Source organism: Eschrichtius robustus, chromosome 1, assembly GCF_028021215.1.
Source record: "Eschrichtius robustus isolate mEscRob2 chromosome 1, mEscRob2.pri, whole genome shotgun sequence".
Taxonomy (NCBI): Eukaryota; Metazoa; Chordata; class Mammalia; order Artiodactyla; family Eschrichtiidae; genus Eschrichtius; species Eschrichtius robustus.
Genome location: NC_090824.1, coordinates 74,691,357 through 74,712,143, shown reverse-complemented (window position 1 = coordinate 74,712,143; position 20,787 = coordinate 74,691,357). Strand labels below are relative to the sequence as shown.

The 20,787-nt window shown below is 46.4% G+C and overlaps 2 protein-coding genes across 2 annotated transcripts in view; both read right to left on the bottom strand.

Annotated features, from left to right (window-relative positions):
• The window catches only part of SLC7A7 (solute carrier family 7 member 7), a 29,783-nt gene extending 10,328 nt beyond the window's left edge, over positions 1-19,455 (bottom strand). Inside the window, exons 1-2 of the mRNA XM_068547886.1 lie at positions 19,294-19,455; positions 17,676-18,221 (exon numbers count right to left, since the gene is read on the bottom strand). Of these exons, the coding sequence (XP_068403987.1) occupies positions 17,676-18,221; positions 19,294-19,336 (589 nt within the window). The 5' untranslated portion in view covers positions 19,337-19,455. The remainder of the gene's footprint in view (positions 1-17,675; positions 18,222-19,293) is intronic.
• RBM23 (RNA binding motif protein 23) overlaps positions 1-20,787 on the bottom strand; it is a 96,432-nt gene that overhangs the window by 4,656 nt on the left and 70,989 nt on the right. The window lies entirely within an intron of this gene.

Below are 20,787 nucleotides of genomic sequence, written 5' to 3'. Positions count from 1 at the left end.
GGTGCAATTCAATCCCCACCCAACACTGGGCCAAGACCACCGGAAGACGGTCTGAAATTCACCTCGGACCCTTGACTCAGGTGCAGCCCATTCCTGCTTTGACCCCTGCTTTGGAGGAAGAAGCAGCTGAGAAGAAGTCACTCCTATAATTATCTAAAGAGCTGCTCCTGAATGGTCATGAAACCCAGCCTCCATGGGCCCCCTGGAGGAGGAGGCTAGTTCCAGCGCTAAGGCCCAGCGTCAGCTCTAGAACTAAAAGCAAGGAGAGCAGATGCCTGGCTTGATCCAGAAGTGAACAAAGCTTGCAGGCCCATTCAGGATCAGACGCCCAGATTTAGTTTAGATGCGCAAACTAAACAGTCCCTGAAAAAGAACATTCAGCCTACAATTCTCCCAGCACCATTAGTTTTAAATACATACGACATAACACACAACTTAGGCTGCTATTTAAGCCATTTTCTGCTTCAAATTCCCAGGAACTGTAAAAACCTCAGTAATTTATTAGGCCACTCACGCCGTTTGTAAAGAGACCACCAATAGCTCTTCCTCCCACCCAGCCAAAAACTTCTTCCTCGCAACTTGTAGCTAATTGTCCTGGACCTGTCCTCTGGAGCCACAGAGCATCAAGCTAAAGCCTCTCGCACATCATGATAAGCCCTTCTTATCATTAAAGACTGACATCCCGTTCCCCTTGAGTCTTCCCTCTTCAGGCCAAAGACCTATTTTCTTCAACATCTTGTGTGATAAATATGGTTTCCCACTCACCAGCCCAGTTCACTCCTCTGTATTAATTGCACTTTGTCAGTGTCTCCCTGGAAACTGAGACACACACAGAAAACTCCAGATATTGTTGCAGGCTACGGAGTCTCAGTTTGAATTCGTCAACTGTAACTCCTTTTTTTCTCCCAAACTGATGAACTTTTCCCTCTCCCTGTGTTTGGGCCTATTAAAAGTGATTTTTTTTTTAATCCCAAATATGGGGCTTTACATTTATTCCTAGTAACTTTCCTCTCTGAATTTTTAGGCATCATTCCCATTTACCAGAAATGGATTTCCCCCTTAATTTTAATCAGTTCAAATGCCTTCAATTTTGTGAAATCTGCAAATCTAATTAGCAAACCCTCTGGGTCTTCACTGAAGTCACTTATCAAAATGTTGACTAGGATAGAGCCCTGTAGTCTATCACTATAGACCCTCCTCTCTGCTGTCATTATCCCACAAGGTCAACCAGGAATCCACCAAACTATTTTTTTTATCTAGTCCACCTTTTTCTACCTTGTCAACAAGAATATCACAAGAGTTTGCCAAGAACCTCTCTGAAATCTGTATACACATGTCTCTGCTCTAGAAATCTAATGATGCTATCAAATAATGATTCAAATGAAATTAGTGCATATTTATGCTAGAATGTTCATAGCTATACCATTGTAATAGTCAAAAATTTGAAACAACCCAAATGCCAATCAACGATAGAATGGTTAAATGAATACAATGGAATACGAAACAACAATGAGAATGAACCATCTACAGCTACAGACAAAATTATGGATGAATGTCACAAACGTATTAAGTGAACAAGCCAAACACAAGAGAGTACATACCCTTTATATCCATTTACATAAAAACAGGCTAAATTAATCTATGCTACTAGAAGTCAGAACAGTGATTTCCCTTAGCATGTGCATGGGGGGCACAGGGGAGTGACTGGGAGAAACACAGGAGAGGTTCAGGGGGCTGCCTTTTTGATGTGGATGCTGGTTACACATGTGCGTTCAGTTAGAAAATTCATCAAGCTTATGACATGTGCACAGTTCCTTTTGTATATTACACTTGAATAAAAAAATTAAAATTGAACAAAAAATGAGGTTAGCTTGTTTTTAGCAAATCTGTACAGGTTACTAGAGATCCTCCTTTCTTCCCCTCACACTTTGCTAACCAGGTTTAACAGATGAGCCTAGAATTGGGGAGGAATCAACCTCAGATTACCAGTGCAGAATGCTCAGAATCCACCTCCTTCTCTTTCTTTTTTATTTTAAATTTATTTACTTTATTGATTTTTGGCTGTGTTGGGTCTTCCCTGTTGCTGTGCGCAGGCTTTCTCTAGTTGCGGCAAGCGGGGGCCACTCTTCGTTGCAGTGTGCGGGCTTCTCATTGTGGTGGCTTCTCTTGTTGTGGAGCACGGGCCCTAGACACGTGGGCTTCAGTAGCTGTGGCACTTGGGCTCAGTAGTTGTGGCTCACGGGCTCTAGAGCGCAGGCTCAGGAGTTGTGGCGCACGGGCTTAGTTGCTCTGCGGCATGTGGGATCTTCCCGGACCAGGGCTCGAACCCATGTCCCCTGCATTGGCAGGCGGATTCTTAACCACTGCGCCACCAGGGAAGTCCCTCCTCTTTCTTGGAAAGCCAGGTTATCACTTGTGGTAGGCACAGTGGCCCTGAGAAACAGAAGAGTCAGTGTGAAAGACTTTTGAGGTGAGAAAGACTTGACTAGCTACTGCTGGCTTTGAAGATGGGAGGGGGCCATGAGCCCCTAGAAGCTAGAAAAGGCAAGAAAATGGATTCCCCCCTAGAGCCTCCAGAAAGGAACATGGCAATGCTGACACCTTGATGTTAGCCCAGTGAGACCCTTTTCAGACTTCTGACCTACAGAACTGTGAAATCATAAATTTGTGTTGTTTTAAACCACTAAATTGGTTGTAATTTGCTACAGCAGCAATAGGAAACTAATACGTCACACAACAGTTTCCTTTTTATACACTTCCTGTTCTCCAAGGTCCTGGAGATGCCTAGTAGTCATTCTGTCATCTCAGCTAATTATCAATTCTTTCCATTTGTTTGCAAGTGTATAGTTAAAAACATTTAAAGCAATGACACGGTTTATTACTATCTCCTCAACTCTCTTGGTCTTGTTTTTTTGTTGGCCTAGATCTATCGGCCTGTTGGGTTTTTATTGAACCCTTTCTTAGGTGAGCAATCCTGCAGGTAAAGTTAGAGGAAAAGTGGGACTGTGGCCTCTCCTTTCCACCATCTATTATCATAGATCTAACTGCCCCCAGAGCATCCAGCCTTGCCCGTGCTGTTCTCACTCTGAACATTGCTCTCGGAAACTTTTGTTGGCCTTAGTTACTTCTTCAGGTCTTAGTTTATGCCGGGCATTAACCTTCAGGACACTCTCCTTGCAGGGTCACTCCTTTATTTATTTAGTCTTGATTATGTCACCTCTCATTATCTCTTGCGTATCATTTCTAAAAATCTGAGCTCATCAAAAATCGATGTGTTTGGGGCTTCCCTGGTGGCGCAGTAGTTAAGAATCTGCCTGCCAGTGCAGGGGACACGGGTTCGACCCCTGGTCTGGGAAGATCTCACATGCCATGGAGCAACTAAGCCCATGTGCCACAACTACTGAAGACCACGTGCTTAGAGCCCCTGCTCCGCAGCAAGAAAAGCCACCACAAAGAGAAGCCCGCACACTGCAAAGAAGAGTAGCTCCCACTCACTGCAACTAGAGAAAGCCCGTAGCAATGAAGACCCAACACAGCCAAAATTTTAAAAATAAATAAATTTTTAAAAATCAATTAGTTTAAAAAAAATCAATGTGTTCAATCACATCACTTTCTTCAGATGATTCTCCTGTTCTTCCTAAATAAGATAATTTAATTATTGTATCAGAATTTCATCTTGAAGGGACTTCCCTGGCGGTCCAGTGGGTAAGACTCCACACTCCCAATGCAGGGGGACCAGGTTCGATCCCTGGTCGGGGAACTACATCCCGCATGCAGGCCGCAACTAAAAAGTCCGCATGCCGCAACTATGAGCCCACATGCCACAACTAAGACCTGGTGCAGCCAAAATAAATAAACAAATATTAAAAAAAGAATTTCATTTTGAAGACACCCCTCAGGTCTTTTTTCTGTTTTTAAATCCCTGGCTGTAAAATTGTAATTCTTTGCCCTGAACTTTTCTGCAATCTCTTTGCCTAAAATTTAGAGTACATTTTGGAGGAAATCCAGCATTTCTTTTTCTGGGACATACCAACTCTGAGAAGGCATAATCACTTCCTCACAAGGATTCCACATTGCCCCTGGTTATGTCAAATAATAATAATAATAAATCCTTATCCTTTAGAGATACATATTGAAGTCTTTATGGATTAAATGGTTTGATGTCTTGGATTTGATTTAAATAATCTAGTGTGGGTGAGGAAGGGGTGGTTGGAGCATAGATGTTGATAAAACAGTGTTGATAATCATTGATGCTGGTGCTTGAACCCTGGGAGTTCACTGTACAATTTGCTCTACTTTTGTATATGTTTGAAATCTTCCGTAATATACCATTTTTTTTTTAATGTAGAGAGGTACTGCTTCTAATAGAATGCAATTGATTTTAGCAAAAGTGCTCAGGGAATTGAAGCTTCCATTGCTACCATATTTCCCTTTTGTACAAATTTTATGATTTTTATGAGGAAAGCAAAACACTTATTCTTCTGACCTGACAGTGTGCAGTAAATGCCCACAGTTACATCATTCCTACTTCTTTTTGCTTTTATCTTCGTGTTCTCTTCACCATGCTTCTTCCCTTAGGATGGGGGTTTATTTCCATATACTTTACTATGGGAGATCTTCAGGAAAAATCCCTAACTGGTATCTGAGAGTCCTCTGATAGCACTATGTAATAATTCTTCTTCCCAAGGTAAGCAGATGGGATTAACAGAGGCCAGGGCCTTGGTGTCCTTTCTAAGAGATGGGCCACGTATCTATAATGAGGAAGGAAGAGACTTCTCCTGTTTAGTTGTGAAAAGCAGCCCTCCTGCAGGCAAAAAGCTGGAGGCAGTACTGGGTAGTACTGTCCATTACGTTTTTTGGGAAAGAGAGAAAGGGGAGGTAAAATCCTTTGACAGGTCTCTATGTCTTGGTCCTGAAATTTCCCTCTCACTGCAATGAAAAGAATCAAAACATAACCTTGCCCAGAGGGAGCAGGCATCCCTTATTATAGCAGATCCTCATACAAGTACATCTCTCTTTGATATACTATATCAATCTCAGCTTTTCTAGCAAATCCATCACTTTTGAACAAGGTATACTTTTTTTTTTTTTTTTTTTTGGCTGTGTTGGGTCTTCGCTGCTGAGCGCGGGCTTTCTTTAGTTGTGGCGAGCGGAGGCTACTCTTTGTTGCGGTGCATGGGCTTCTTTTGTTGAGGAGCATAGGTGCTAGGTGCACGGGTTTCAGTAGTTGTGGCTCGCGGGCTCTAGAGTGCAGGCTCAGTAGTTGCGGCGCACGGGCTTAGTTGCTCCGCGGCATGTGGGATCTTCCCGGACCAAGGCTCGAACCCGTGTCCCCTGCATTGGCAGGCGGATTCTCAACCACTGCACCACCAGAGAAGCCCAAACAAGGTATACTCTGTCACTGTCATATTCTAATCAAATAAATTGTTTCCTCCTTGCAGTAAATGTAAAAAGCAAATGTGTTTATTAGCCTCCTTGAATGTTGATGAGTCCAAAAGCATCACTCCCAATCTTCTAGCTTCTCCAAATGCATTACTGAGCAATTTTTCCAACTTTATTCTTCTCTCTCTATAATACCTCATAGCCTCCAAACTACCCAGATGTATACTTTTATCTGTGTATTTTTCCCCTTCCTCTAAAATTTCAGTTTAAAGCTTTATTAAATGCATCTCTCCCAATCTCTATAACATCTGCTCCATCCCTCACCAGAGTGTATCCTCTGGTATCCTAGCATTTACATTCCAGGACTCAGTTCTGTGTTCTCTTTTTTCTTTCACATACACAGACTTCAAGTGACAAAGAGACGAAGATTCCACCTGCCACTCCATTCGCTATCGTGAACTTCAAAGTCACCAGTGACACATCTCATGTGTCTTCTGACTGGTGACGTCATTCATCCCCCAGCAATCAGCAGAAGGATAGCGGCCTGTGGGCTTAATTGGGGTGAGCAAGCTCTCTGTCACGTGTTACTCAAGAAAAACCACCCGTCTCTGCATTAGGCTAGTCTATGCATAGTCAGAGTCACACTGCTGGGGAGCACTCCAGCCCCTTAACTGGTACGCTCAGGCCTGCGAATACCCAGATGTCTCCAGAATACTCTACCGAGGCTGTTCCCTCAGAAGGACCAGATTTAAGCTCTCCAACAAAGCCTCAGCTCTTCTGCCTAAAGCCAGACATTTCAAGTTTTTCCTTGTTTTCTTTACTGCTTGTTTTGTTTTTTGTTGTTGAATGCTGGTTTAGGATACTCTCTACAACTTAAAAATCACTTTTTCTTCTTGATTCCTTGATCGATTATTTCTTCCACACTTCCTAGGTGCTGTTGCATGTCTCAGATAGCAGCTGGTCCTCAAACACTTTCACCTTTTCAGGCTACATAACCATGTCGCTTACTCAGGCTTCATGGGTGAGAGCATCCGGCAAGAAGACACACGGAGCATAAGCCCTGTGGGTCACTGGATCAGGTCTTCCCACCCTGCCTTCTGGAGCCTAGTCAGCACTTCAGTTGCTGTGGGTCTGTACCACAGGAGGGAGCAAGCAAGCACTTTGCACCAGGAGGTTCACCGATTAACGGCTCCATCAGCTCCCGTCTCAAAGCCAGCGAGTCCTTGGTAACAGGATCCTTACTGGTTTGCTCAGCTAGGTCCAGTTCAGGTTCTCAGAAATGGGTCCCCAAGGCTGACTGAGCATCAGGATGGCCTGAGGATCCCCTGAGGAGTGTGAACCTACAGCTCTGGGGCTCCACCCCTGAAGTTCTGGTTCAGGAGGTCTGAGACGGGGCTCGCCAGGGGAGCCTGATGACCTGCCTGCTCTGGGTTACCTTAGGTCATCACAAAACAAAATCATCACTTAGAGAACCACCTTGATCAGAGCAAGCCCAGACCCTCACTTAACTCAGCATTCCTGGTTCCACACGAGCATCACTCAACGAGCTTTAACAAAGTTCAGTGCTCGGGCCCCACCCAGGACAATGAAGTCAAGCTCTGGGGTACAGCCCAGGCATCGGCACGTTTTTAAAGTTCCCTGGGTGATTCTAAAGCATGGTGACAACTGAGAACCTCTCTTCCCACGGCCCCCATCAGTTCTCCTCGGCAGGAACTTTCTGCTTCCTCAAGTCTTGTTCTCCAAGCTAATTTCCATTCTTCTGCCCAGTGGTTCAGAGTTCTTTGGCTGGGGGACAAGAGAGGGAGAGGAAGGGGCCAGAAGTATTTTTTTTTTAATATTTATTTATTTATTTATTTATTTATTTATTTATTTATTTGGTTGTGCCGGGCCTTAGTTGCAGCAGGTGGGCTCCTTAGTTGCAGCATGCATGTGGGATCTAGTTCCTTGGTCAGGGATTGAACCCTAACCCCTGCATTGGGAGCACAGCGTCTTATCCACTGCGCCACCAGGGAAGTCCCAAGTGTTTTTTTTAAACCCGCTAGGTGACTCCAATTGTCAGCCGAGGTTGGGACCCACTGTCCCTAGCTCCTTCCCCAGCTTCCTCTAGGCTGTTCCCTTAGCCTCTTCTGAGGCAGAGAGAAAGAGAACAGAAAAAGGAAGAGCCCAAGGGTGAACCCCTGAAAAGCTTTGGGGATCAGGCCAGCACAGAGCTCCACCTCCCTCCCTGCTGTTGAAGAGTTTGTTCTGAAGTTCACGTTGACCCCATACCAGAAAGACCTCAGCGCTCTGACTCTAGTCCCCTTGCTGCTGTGAATGTGGAACGTGAAATGTAAGCTTCCTGGGCTTCCCTGGTGGCGCAGTGGTTAAGAATCCGCCTGCTAATGCAGGGGACACGGGTTCGAGCCCTGGTCCCGGAGGATCCCACATGCCGCGGAGCAACTAAGCTCGTGAGCCACAACTACCGAGCCTGCACTCTAGAACCCACAAGCCACAACTACTGAGCCCGCATGCCACAACTACTGAAGCCCGCACACCACAACTACTGAAGCCCATACACCACAACTACTGAAGCCTGTGAGCCTAGAGCCCGAGCTCTGCAACAGGAGAAGCTACCGCACTGAGAAGCCCGCGCACCGCAACTAGAGAAAGCCCGCACACAGCAACGAAGACCCAACGCAGCCAAAAATAAACAATAAATAAAATAATTAAAAAAAAAAAAGAAATGTAAGCTTCCTCACCCCCAGCTTAAAATGGATAATCCCTCTGGAAGAGGCAACTAGCTTCCAAGTAGAAAGTTCAAAGGGCAAAAGGCAGTTGGGGGCCCAGCATCTGGCTGTTCCACCTCGTTAGCCATAAGGACACGAAGTCTTCTGGTACCAGGAAAAGCTGCCCGAGGACAGTGGCCAAAGCTCTCAGAGATCTGAAGTCCTAGAGCGTCCACGAGCGGCTCGAGCAGCCGCCGTCCCCTCTGCCCGGGCCCCACAGTGGCCCTCAGCCCCCAACACCCTGAGAGCCAAGAGATGCAATGCCTTTCTCGGCCAAGCTGAATCTGGAGCTGTACCTTCTGTTCACTCCTCCAGCCGACATTCACTGAAAAGCACCTACTACACGCAAATCACGAGGGTCAAGCGTCAGGGATGCCGAGACCGCCTGATCCCTAAAGAGTAGTCTGTTCACAGGGGGCCCCGCATGTGTGCTGCTGGCCGACTGGTACAGCAGGCAGACCGAATACACAGGAGATAAAACATCCCATTAACAAAAGGCAGAAATCTAGACCAAAAAAACTGGGTCACAGGGTCGCTGACATTCTTACATACATCATCTAATTTAATCTGACAGAGTAGGTTTATTATCTTCATCTTACAATTGAGAAAACTGAGGCCACTCAGCCAGTGGCCAGCTCAAAAGCTTGTACACATTCCGCTACACTATTTGCCCCCCATTTGCATGCAAGGATGTGGGCCAGGGAGTGGGACTATCTCCCCCTGGGGTAACAGGGCTTCCTGGCTGCAGAGAACTGGAGCAATCCTCAAAGAGCTCTAAGAAGCCAGAGTAATCAGCTTCAGGAGGGGCTGAATGCACTCCCCTCTGGTTGGGAAAAGTAACCATTTATAGAGCCCTGAACGGGACAGCAAGATTCCTTCAGAACTCAGAATTCATCCATTCATCCATTCATTCTTCCATGCATCCATCCATCCACTAAGCATGTATTGAGCTTGAACCCACTGTGTTCCAGACCCTGTGCAGACTCTTTGATTAAGACCCAGTCCCCAGCCTTCCCAGAAAAGTAAACTTGGGTGATTACAAGAATCAGGTGTTATGAAAGTCACTGAGAGGCAACCCATCCAGTCTGGGGCAGTGAAGTGGGTGCAGGTGGGCACCAGGACCACTGTTACCTGCACTGAGTGTACAGAGGCTAATGCTGGGGTGGGGGGAAGGAAGGTGGAATTCCTGGTAGAGAGGGCAGCATGTGATTACCCTGACCATGCAATGAGTGAAGTCACCCATGCATACAAAAAACTTACCTAAGCAATAATCCGTAAATGATTTCAAGGTCTATTAACAATACTAGCCTATCTAGGGCTGTAGTTAGTTCATCAGCAGTTCCAAAGGAGGACTACACCCGTAAAGGAAACGTAAGCCACCCGGACAGAAATAGAAACCGTATTTGCTCCCCAGAAATTGTCACTGATGAATAGGAAAGGGTGAAAGTATGGTAGAAATATAGATCACACCTCTGTGAGGTAGAGTCCTATTCTACAGATGAGGAAACTGAGACTAATGAATTTAACCTGCCTGATGCCATGCTCCTCACCACCATGCACCGCTGCCTCTCAAAGGGATGAGGATGCGCCCTGGACTGTTCAAGGGACAGAAATGCTGACTCCAGGATCCCAAGCATTCCAACCATGGGGAAGACTTCATTGTAGGGTATGAATATTTCATCCAAGTTTTCCAGAAACACACCGCCAAACCAACCTAAGGCGGGCTTAAGTCTTTCCCATAAACTCCCCCCTCGGCTTTGGTCCCTTCCACTAACAACCGCCTTCCTTGCCTCCAGAGTCCATCTTCTAGAAAGCACATCTATATTCCCTTCTCTGCCCTTTCTCCACAATGCAGTCTGACATCTGCTCCACTACTCCAGTGAAAAGCCTGCCAAAGTTCCCCTTGACCTCCTTCTTGTCAATTCCAACGATGTTCCATTCCATATTTTATTTAACAGTTCTTCCAAGAAAGGCTACTTTTGAGTGTAAACCCACCTCCCTTGGGTGCACTGCCTTTCCTCGGAACACTTTACATATCTGTCTCTCCCATCAACTGTGAGCTATGTGAGGGCAGAGATTGGGTAACAGTTATCCTTGTATCCCCAGGGCCTAACCCAGAACTAGGCAGAGTTGATACTCAATAAATCATGCTGGATAAATAAACGATCTCTCTGAAATGACTCCGCCCTCACTTCCCTGAAGTTTCCCTCTCCAAAGTCACCAGTGATCTTCATGTTGATAAATCCAAACAACTCCACTCAGTCCTATCTAGCTTGACTTCTTAGCAGACTGGACACTGTTGGCCACGGACTCCTCAAACTGCTCTCTTCCACTCACCCTCTCCACGTTTCCCTATTTCTCTGGATGCTGCTTCTCCATCTTTTTTGCAGAATACCTCTCCCTCAACGTTGGTACTCTAAGGATTCTTATAATTCTAAGAATTCCAAGAATGCTATCCAAAGCCCTTTTCTCTTCCCTTTCTATATCCTGTCCCAGGATCATCTCATCTGCTACTGTGATTTCAACTACTATACACTGATGATTCCCAAAAGTATATCACCAGCCCAACTGTCATGATTCCACATACATAGGAATATCTAACCACCTACTCAACATCACCAGGCACAAACTGATCCCATCAATTTCTTGCAAACCTACTACTGCTCCTCCAGTGTTCCCCCTATAAGTAAACGGCATCACCGTTCACCCAGTTGCCCAAGCCAGATGCCAAAGCTCAGTATCTTATCATCATTGACAATCTCTACCCATATCTAACTGGTGTCCAAGTCTTAACCAGGCTCTTCATCCCCAAAACATGACTCTGGTCCAAGCCACCAGCATCTCTCACCAGGATCATGGTAACAGCTTCCTAACTGGTCCCACTGCTTTTGGTCCTGCAAAGTCAGAATAATCTTCCTAAAAATCACAAATTATTTAAAATCTAAATCACAAATATCACTCCTCTACTTTGAAAGCCCAAAGAGGTTTTTCATTGCCTTAGAAGAAGCCCACCAAACTCCTTAATATAGCATGTGCTGTAGGTCATATTTTCCAAAGATATCTCAACAATATCTTCCATCCCACATGCTTTTCATACAATGTGACTTTAATACTCTGCCCATCAAGAGGTAGGGTCTATGCCTCTTCTCTTAAAACTGGATGGTCTTCTGTGAATGTTTCTACCTATATAGTACTGCAGGAGTGATACCATGTGACTTCAGAGGCTAGGTCATAAGAGGCAATGCAGCTTCCACTTTGCTTGCTCGGATACTCATTCTTGAAGCCTTCAGCCACCAAGTAAAACAGTCTGATTGTGCTGAGGCTGCCATTATGTGAGAAAGCTCAATGTAATCCATATGGAGAGACCACATGGAAAAGCCCTGATGCGACTTGAGAAAAAGATGCCCATCTAGCCTGCATTTGCTTCAGCTTTCGCCTGTTTCAGCTCCTGCCACCATCTGACGACAACCACATAAGACCCTGAGCCAGAACTGCCCCACTTAGCCCTTCCCAAATTCCTAAGCCATAGAAACCACGAAAGAATAAAATGACTGTTTGAAAACACTTAGTTTTGTGTGATTTGTTACACAGCAATAATAACTAGAACAGTTTATATAAAGCCCTGAACAACCTATCCTATGACCTCCATCTACCTCTGCAGGCCAACTCTCAACATTTCCTACCTTAAACGCAATACCTAAGCTCCTTTCGGTGTCTCAAAGATGTCCTTTCTTGTCTTCAAGTTTTCATACATACGCTCTTGCTGCCTGAGATGCTCCTCTTCCCTCTCTACTCAGTTAATTCTTCTTCATTCAGGTGTCAACTTCCTTATGGAGAGCTTCCAAACCCCTAGGCTATTCAGGTTTCCTCCTGGGCTCCCTGTGCCTCACTAGTCACAACACTCATCATGATCCATTGTAATCTTGGACTGGGTTGCCCATCCTGCACACACACACACACACACACACACACACACACACACACACACACACACACGAGAGCTCCATAACGACAATGACCAGTGCTGGGAAAACAGCAGTTCAGGCTTTTGTCGTTTCTTACCTAGATCGGTAAGAAAGCTATCTAACCCGTGTCTCTGCCTCCAGACTTGCTCTTAGGTCCCACCCCAGCTGCCCTGCTCCCTCCTTCCAATCCTGCAATGGCGCCTTATAGGCTTCAGGAGAAAATCTAAACCCTCTAGGAAGGTTTGGCCTCGTGCGCTAACCCCTTGCCTCCCCTTGTCTCCTCACATCCCATAATCCCCCATGCACAGCCCGCACCCCACACTTCTTCTCACCTTTGTGCCTTTACATTGCCTTTCCCTGTGCCTAGAATTCCTTACGCCTTCTTCATTCAACAGATATTTACTGAGTACCTAGCGGACACCAGGCACTGTTCTAGGTGCCAGAGGCTCAGCAGTGAGCAAAACAAAGTCCTTACTTTCATGATGTTGATACTCTAGAGGCAAAGATAGATAATAAACAAGTAAAGAATTAATGTCAGGTGGTAAGAAGTCTATAGAGAAAAACAAAACTGGCTGGGAGACTGCAAGTGACCATTTTAGATGGGATGCCTTCTCCGGTAAGGCAATATTTGTGCAAAGACTTGAACGGAGTAAAAGAATAAGCTCTGAAGGCATCTGGGGAAAAAGCCTTCCCGGCAGAAAGAACAATACATACAAAGCCCCTGAAGCGGGAGTGTGCCAGGCAAATTGGAAGAAAAGCATGAAGGAGAGGCCCAGAGCTGCAGGGGAGAGAGTGAGGGTGAGAGGGATGAGATGTGTCAGAGCGTCAGATGGCGTCGGCTCTGTAGGCTGTGGTGAGTGGGTTCTTCACACCCCCCCCACTGACTCCTCTCCATCCTTCGGTGTTGGGTATTGACTGCGGACCTCACCTCCTGAATTAGCCGCACTCAAGCCCCTCCCAGCACTCACGATATACAATGTTTCACTGACTATTTTTGCCCTTCTTCTCCACTAACCATGAGTTCCCTGCAAGAAGGGCTCTACCTTTCAGCCTCATACTTTAGAGAACCCACCACATTCAGTAAATTTTCCTCAAATAGTCAAAACTTTCTTCCTTTGTTCTGGTTCCATGCCCTGCAAGGAATTCCCTGATTACTAGATGGGTTCCCCAGTGACTATGGTACTAGGAAGGGGGTGTCTTGAGAGCGAACACATGCCTTCTGCCCATTAGAAATCATACATGTGGGACTTCTCCGGCGGTCCAGTGGTTAAGACTCCGCGCTTCCAACGCAGCGGGCACAGGATTGATCCCTGGTTGGGGAACTAAGATCCCACATGCAGCATGGCACGGCCAAAAAATAAAAATAATTAAAAATAATTTTAAAAAAGAAATCATACATGTATGCTCACCATGTACATTAATAGACTGACATCAACATGTACCTCTTTTTTAGGTAAGTGTGACTCAGTTGGTGGGAAAATGACCGACTCTGGGTCATGATGACCCTAGGAAGGCACAGCTCTTGGAAGGGCACATGAGCATCCCAGCAGAAGCCCCAGGTGGCCCCTCTACCTCATCACTCAGCCCACCTTCCCTATTTCAGAAGGCAACCCCATCACCTCCCATCTGCCCAAGCCTGAATCCTTAGCATTATCTCTGAGAGCTCCCATGCCCTCCACACCCAGAAGTCCTAGAAATCCCACCTTATGACTATTTCTTTATCCATCCCTTCATCTCCCTTCCAAAGGCACCGCCCACAGTGCAGGCCACCACTACCCTTCAGGTTGCAGCTCCCTAACCGGGTACCCCTACCTTCTGTCTCTCACTTTTTTCCAAAAACACTCTCCACAAAGCCAGAGTTCTTCTTCAAAGCAAATGTGATTTCATGTCTCCACTTAAAGTCAACAACTTCTGCCTGCTCTCAAGATAAAGTCTAACCTGTTTTGGCACCATATAAACCCCTGCGGAGCTGGCCCTGGGGCTACATTTCCAGTCTCTCCCTTCTCATTCCTCTCCTACCCACATTCCAGCCATACCAACTACCTGGAATTCTTGGACCGGTTCTGCGCCTTTTTGTACCCTGCACCTTCACACGCAGTTCCCTCTGTGAGAAGTGTCTGAGGAGATGGCTGTGTTTCTATTCAAAATTCAGTTCAGACATCAGAGTCCCTGTACTGTCGTCCTAAGCGCTCCTCCCCACAAGAGGAAAGTCATCTCCCTTGCTCCTAGGGTGCCTCTTTCCTGGCTGCTTGTAAGCCTCTTCCTCTCCCTACTTCTTGGTTTTCTCCTGAAGGGTTACAGTTAGATAAATGAGCTATTACTGCCTAGATCCTATCTGGACAGAATATCTTAGCATCTGACTTGTACTGGTTGCTCATTAAACAAGAGCTGAAGGAAGAAACTCATGAATCATATGCCCCTGAACTCTTACTTACAATCTCGGTTGCCCTTCTGAACCTTCTTCCAGATCTCTATGTCCCTCTGAAGATTATTAGAGATAGAACAAAATCCTATAAGCAACCGAGAGAGAGGAATTTTAATCATAATCATCAATACATTACACTTGAGTCATGATTTATGGTTTTCACTGAATCTCATGTCATGCTCACAGGAATCTGGAAGTAACAGTCACTACACACAGTTATTGAGCCCAGCCTCAAACACAAGTCTGGAATGCTTTTCATTCTATCAGGCTTGTCTCAAATATATGCCGTAAATCCAGCACAAAACTCTGTCTTTTATTAACTGGGGAGCTCTCCAGACTAATCGTAACTGTGGCTACTTTGCACGTATTCTTAGGAGGGTGCACATGTGTGTGTATGTGTACTTGGGTGCCCAAGAGTTTGAGTACGTCTCTATTCCCAAATTAGAAGCAGCAAATTAAAAAGACTGATGAAGGCAGGCCCAATGCCAGAATCAAGGAACAATAGCTGTCAGAGACAACACACATCAAAATCATGAAAGAATAAAACCTGAGGCCCTGAAGTCAGGCCAGCTGTCTGAGGCCACTGAGGAAGCAAACATTCATCCCCAGACCAGGGGCCTCAGTCATACAAGCTTTGACGTGTGCAGTGGTGACCCTGAGTCACCAAAAAAAAAAAAAAAAAAAAGTCAAGTTATGAGGGCAAGCAGACACATCACTGGTTTTAAAGAGATTTCAACCAAGATGGCTAAAATAGAATTCTGGTGCTTAAAGGGACGCAGACCTCTTGGAAATTTTACTTAAGTGGAATAATCCTTACTCTACACAAGATACGTAAGTATATGCCCATGTTTGAGGGGACTCCGAGACCAACAGATCCTAAAATTAGTTTCATCATAAAGTCAGCCCACCAGCTCACCTGTAAATGATGCCAGAGAAACTACAGATCGCATTTAAGACCTCAAGGGAAAACCCCCTTCCTGCAACCCAGGGCAGTGCCTTTGTACCTCCCTGACCGTTGCCAGCATGACAAACAGCCCCACACACAGACATGAGTCCGAGCCCACACACAGGCAAACGAAACACGGGAGGAGCCTACAGAGGACAGCCAGCTCTCTGCACAACAGTCAAAAGAGGGAGGCTGGAGAGGAAGCTGAGAGTAAAATGAGGCAGTGGAGAAACTGAAAGGAAGGAGCACATGAGGCTGATTGAGAGGGTTGATCCAGCAAGCAATTGTACCTGGTGCAAAATGCCTGTCCCCCACAGCTGCCCCTGAAACTGACAGGACCACTCAGCTTCTCCACAGCCGGGGGTGGGCGGGGTCTCCAAGGTCCCAGGGTCTCTCACGCTGGGAGGGCACTTTTCTAGAACAGAGGCAGCTGAGGGAAAGGGCTGCAGAGGATCAGCCTCTCAGCACCTCCAAAGTGGCTTTGCTGAACGTACAAATTTAAATAATATTTTATTTATGAGATGGAAAGAAGGTAAATTGGTGCAGCTACTATGGAAAACAGTATGGAGGTCCCTCAAAAAAACTAAAAACAGAGTTGCCATATCATCCAGCAATCCCACTCCTGGGCAGATATCTGGACAAAGCTATAATTCAAAGAGATACATGAACCCCTGTGTTCATAGCAGCACTATTTACAAGAGCCAAGACATGAAAACAACCTAAATGTCCATTGACAGATGAATGGATAAAGAAGACGTGGTACATATATACGGTGGAATATTACTCAGCCATAAAAAAGAACAAAATCATGCGTTTTGCAGCAACATGTGGACCAAGAGATTATCATACTAAGTGAAGTCAGACAGAGAAAGACAAATATGATATGATATCACTTATATGTGGAATCTAAAATATGACACAGGGACTTCCCTGGTGGTCCAGTGGTAAAGAACCCGCCTTACAATGCAGGGGACGTGGGTTCGATCCCTGGTCAGGGAACTAAGATCCCACATGCCGCGGGGCAACTAAGCCCGTGCACCACAGCTACTGAGCTCACGCACCTCAACTGGAGCCCACATGCCGCAAGCTACAGAGCCCACGCACTCTGGACCCCGCGCACCACAACTACAGAGCTCACGCGCCCTGGAGCCTGCACGCCACAACTAGAGAGAAGCCCACACGCTGCAACGAAGAGCCCACACACCACGACAAAAGATCCCACGTGCCTCAACGAAGATCCCACGTGCTGCAACTAAGACCCAATGCAGCCAAAAATTTTTAAAAATTGAAAATAAATAAGTAAATAAATAAAATATGACACAAATGACTTATCTATGAAACAGAAACAGACTCACAGACATAGAGAACAGACTTGTGGTTGCCAAGGGGGAGTGGGGAGGGAAGGGATGGACTGGGAGTTTGGGATTAGCAGACGCAAACTATTACATTTACAATGGCTAAACAGCAAGGTCCTACTGTATAGCACAGGGAACTATATTCAATATCCTGTGATAAATCATAATGGAAAAGAATATGAAAAAGAATGTATATATAAGTATAACTGAATCACTTTGTTGTACAACAGAAATTAACACAACATTGTAAATCAACTAAACTTCAATGAAATAAATTTTTTTAAAAAAGAATCTAGCCCACAGAAAAACTCATGCAAACGCAATAGGATATTCACTGGAGTGTTATCTGTAAGACTGAAAAACTGGAACCAACTGAAATGGCCATTAACAGAGGCCTAATTAGTTAAACATACAATACATCCTTAAAATTAACATGGAATAACATGAAGCATTGTTTTAAAGTAGATCTGTAAATCGAAAAGAACATCACTGATAAATTCTGGGAAAAAAACCAAACTGTAGAATTATATGTGTACTATGATCCCATTTTTGTAAAACAGAACAAAACTACATCCCTTGAAAGAAGAAGAAAAAAGTCAGCAAAGGTGGAGACTGCTAATGATGTTTACCAAGGGAAGTTGGGAGAAAGGATTTTTTTTTTTTTTGGACACTCTGATGCTGTTTGAATTTTCACACTTAGCGTACATTAATTTAACAACAACAAAAAAGTGTCTTGCAGAGGCATTCCTTTCCATCTCCTTCTTACTGACTAAGCAGACTCACGTGCCGGCCTCTGCCCCACGCTCCACCCCACCCCTCCTGCCCAGCCCCACTTACAGATGCAGGCAGCAGCCAGCAGGCGGCCAGCAGCATAGGGGGCTAAGCAGTTCGGGAAGATGGGCTGCACCATGTAGTTGGCAAAGGTGATGGCAATGATGGCCTGGCTGGTGGGCTCGATGAGGAGGAGGGAGGTCCAGAGTCGGATGAAGGCAAGAAATCCCCCGAAGGCCTCGAGGATGTAGGCGTAGCTGGCCCCAGATTTCTTAATGGTGGTGCCCAATTCCGCATAACAAAGGGCCCCAAAGACGGAGAAGAGGCCCCCGACAGCCCAGATGACCAGGGAGAGGCCAAAGGAGGCGCTGTATATGAGCACGCCTTTGGGGGAGACAAAGATGCCTGAGCCAATCATGTTCCCCACAATCAGGCACACGCCGCTCAGCAGCGAGATCTCCTTCTTCAGTTTTACCTGCTCCGACCTGGGGCTGGCTTCATCGGCCAAAGGGGAGGCGTCCCTGTCATGCTGGGAGGCCACTTCATACTTAACGCCGTTGACCATGGTGGAGGAGGAGAAGAAAGGCTTCACCAGCTTCCTGGCATTGCCCTCTAAGGAAGAAAGGTGAAGACATAGAGCAGGTTGGCAATTACAGAGAACTCTCCCCCACCGGGGCCAGAGTGGGCAAGCCACCCACGCCCAGCATTTCAGAGACCTCTCTCTCACCTCCCACCTCCCATGAACCTCTTCTCCATCTGGCTTGCCAACTCGAGTCTTTAAAGGACGGCATTCATTCCCCAGAGAGAAAGCATGTTTCTCATCATTAGGCTGGCACTGCCCACCTGATTTACAAGATAGAAAACTAAATCCCAGTTCTATCTGAGCTCACTGGAGACAGGAAGACGAACAATTTGGCTGTTCCCACGTGTAACCATAATGATTTGAGCCTGTGCTTTTCAGCCTTACCCAAAAAAAGTCTGTCTTCCCTCCAATTTCAGTCTCACCTGTCACCTGTGATGAGATGCAACCTTGGGAACCAACCTTGCAAGCAGCTAGTCTGTGGGTTCTCCTCACAACACTGCCCTTTTCCCCCAAGGACCCTGGCTCTGGCAGACCTAAAGGCTTCAGAGAGCTCTTGCTGGAAACTCACAACCATCCCCCTGTTCAGGGAGTATACCTTAACAACCCTCAGCTGAACTCTTCAGCCCCAGCTAAAGCCCAAGCAGCCCAGCCCCACCCAGAAAGAAGACAGGCCTTCTCTTTTCCATGCTTTTCCTTTCCCAGATACCATTCCCAGCCCCTAGTGTTGTAGGTCTCCGGCCATCAAATCCCTGCACAGTTGCATCACCCAAAAAAAAAGTATGGATGAGAGATCAGTGATCCAAATGCGCAGCCCAACCTAGAGATGACTGGAGGCAGCTGATGACCACTCCCCACCCAGGAGTTGCTGCTGGAGAGACAGCACCAAAGCAGAGGCAAGGAAACAGCTGAAGCGGGGTAGCAAATGCTGGGCATCATGGAGCAGGAGGTGCTGAGAGGAGGACAGGCCAGGCTGGCCAAGCAAGTGGACGGATCCTAGGGCTAGAGGCACTCAGGAAAGGAAGCGATTGGACACTGCAGAGCAGCAAAGCGAGAGTGGGCAAGATGAGCGGGGCTGAGGGAGAGGGTGGGAAGCACACTCACTCCCTGGCCCTGGGTGGAAGCAGGTCCCCGATGCAGCAGACATTCAGAGACACAGCCTCTGGGAGCTGTGATCTGACCACTCCTGCCTTTCAGCCAGCAGTAAAAGGAAAGGCCAGGCAAATGCTTATGGATTTAAGTCATATCAAGAAGTCAAGAAAGGCAGAGGGACAGAGGGAGGGGGAGAGGGGTGTTAAGCAACTGTCTGGGTCCAAGGTTCACTGGTCCTTCACGTCTGCAAGGGGAAGGCTAGGAGCTCTTGGCTCAGCACTTTCTGTGATAAGAGCACCCTCTCTCAGGAATCTCCTTTGTCAGCTCTGCTCCAGGACTGGGGACCCAGAAGAAAGGATTGCCGGTCAGCTGGGTGGGTACAGTTTCTGCAGCCCTGGGGAAGCTGTCCCCAAGCAAATTAGCTGAGGACAGGGCTGCGGCTGAGAAAGAATGCACAGCCCTCTCTCTCTCTCCAGGCCCCAGCTTAGCCCCACTTCTCTCTCACCCTGAACAAGAAAGGCAGGAAGGTTGCACATTGTGCCACAGAGGCTTGTTCATATGTGATTAGAGGAAGTGTAAGTACAGTCCAACTCGTGATCGGGTGTCCTAAGAGAACTCTGCACACTTCCCCACACAGAGTGAGAGGTGGCCGCCCGAAACTTGCGCCATGACCCCAAGGTTGATTCTCAAGCTGCTTCCGAGGAAACAAGGTCAAGAAATGAGATTGAAACCTCTGGCTGCATCCATGCCCAACTCACAGGCCCTTTCATCCTTAAGAAAACATACCAGGATCTATGGACTAAGCATAAATTCCTATAAACACCTTCCCCAAATACAAGTTTCCTCCGATTTCCTAAAACTATGGGGAAATAAGATTTCACTGAGCTATACTGGAAAGGCCCAGAACAGACAGAGGAAGTTGAGTAATTTGGGGAAAGCATATATTCTGTTTTTAGAGTCCTCTTAACTCCGGTATTCTGGGTCTCCTTTACCAACAGAAATACACCCTACTCATTCTGAAATCCAACTGTCTTTCTGTTCCTTCTCGTGCCCTTTCAAACCCCCTTTGGTTATTCAACTACCAGAGAACAAAGATCTAAAAAGCCCTGGGGTAAGGGGGGTGCTTATCTTTACCCTACAACCTCCCCTTCTAGTCCCTTAAACTTTTTTTTTTTTCACCCAGGAGGGGGACCCTGGTGTTAGCCTTCCCAGAGATCATGTCTCCCAAGCCACTCTCACAAAAACTTCTGAAATCCATCCAGAAGACTGTCCTTTTCTCCCAGCTCCCCCTTAAACGTTCCTATAATAATAGTAACTGTCATTTATTGAGCACTTAACCAAGCCAGACATATTGCTAAACACCTATATGTCTTATCTCATTTAATCCCCCCAGCAGCCCCTTAAAGCAGACACTAAGTAAGTCACCTGCCAGGATGCCATAGCAAGGGAGGCGGGTAGGTAAGCCAACAAAGCCCAAGCTCTGTACTCTCTCTCCAACCTCCCCAC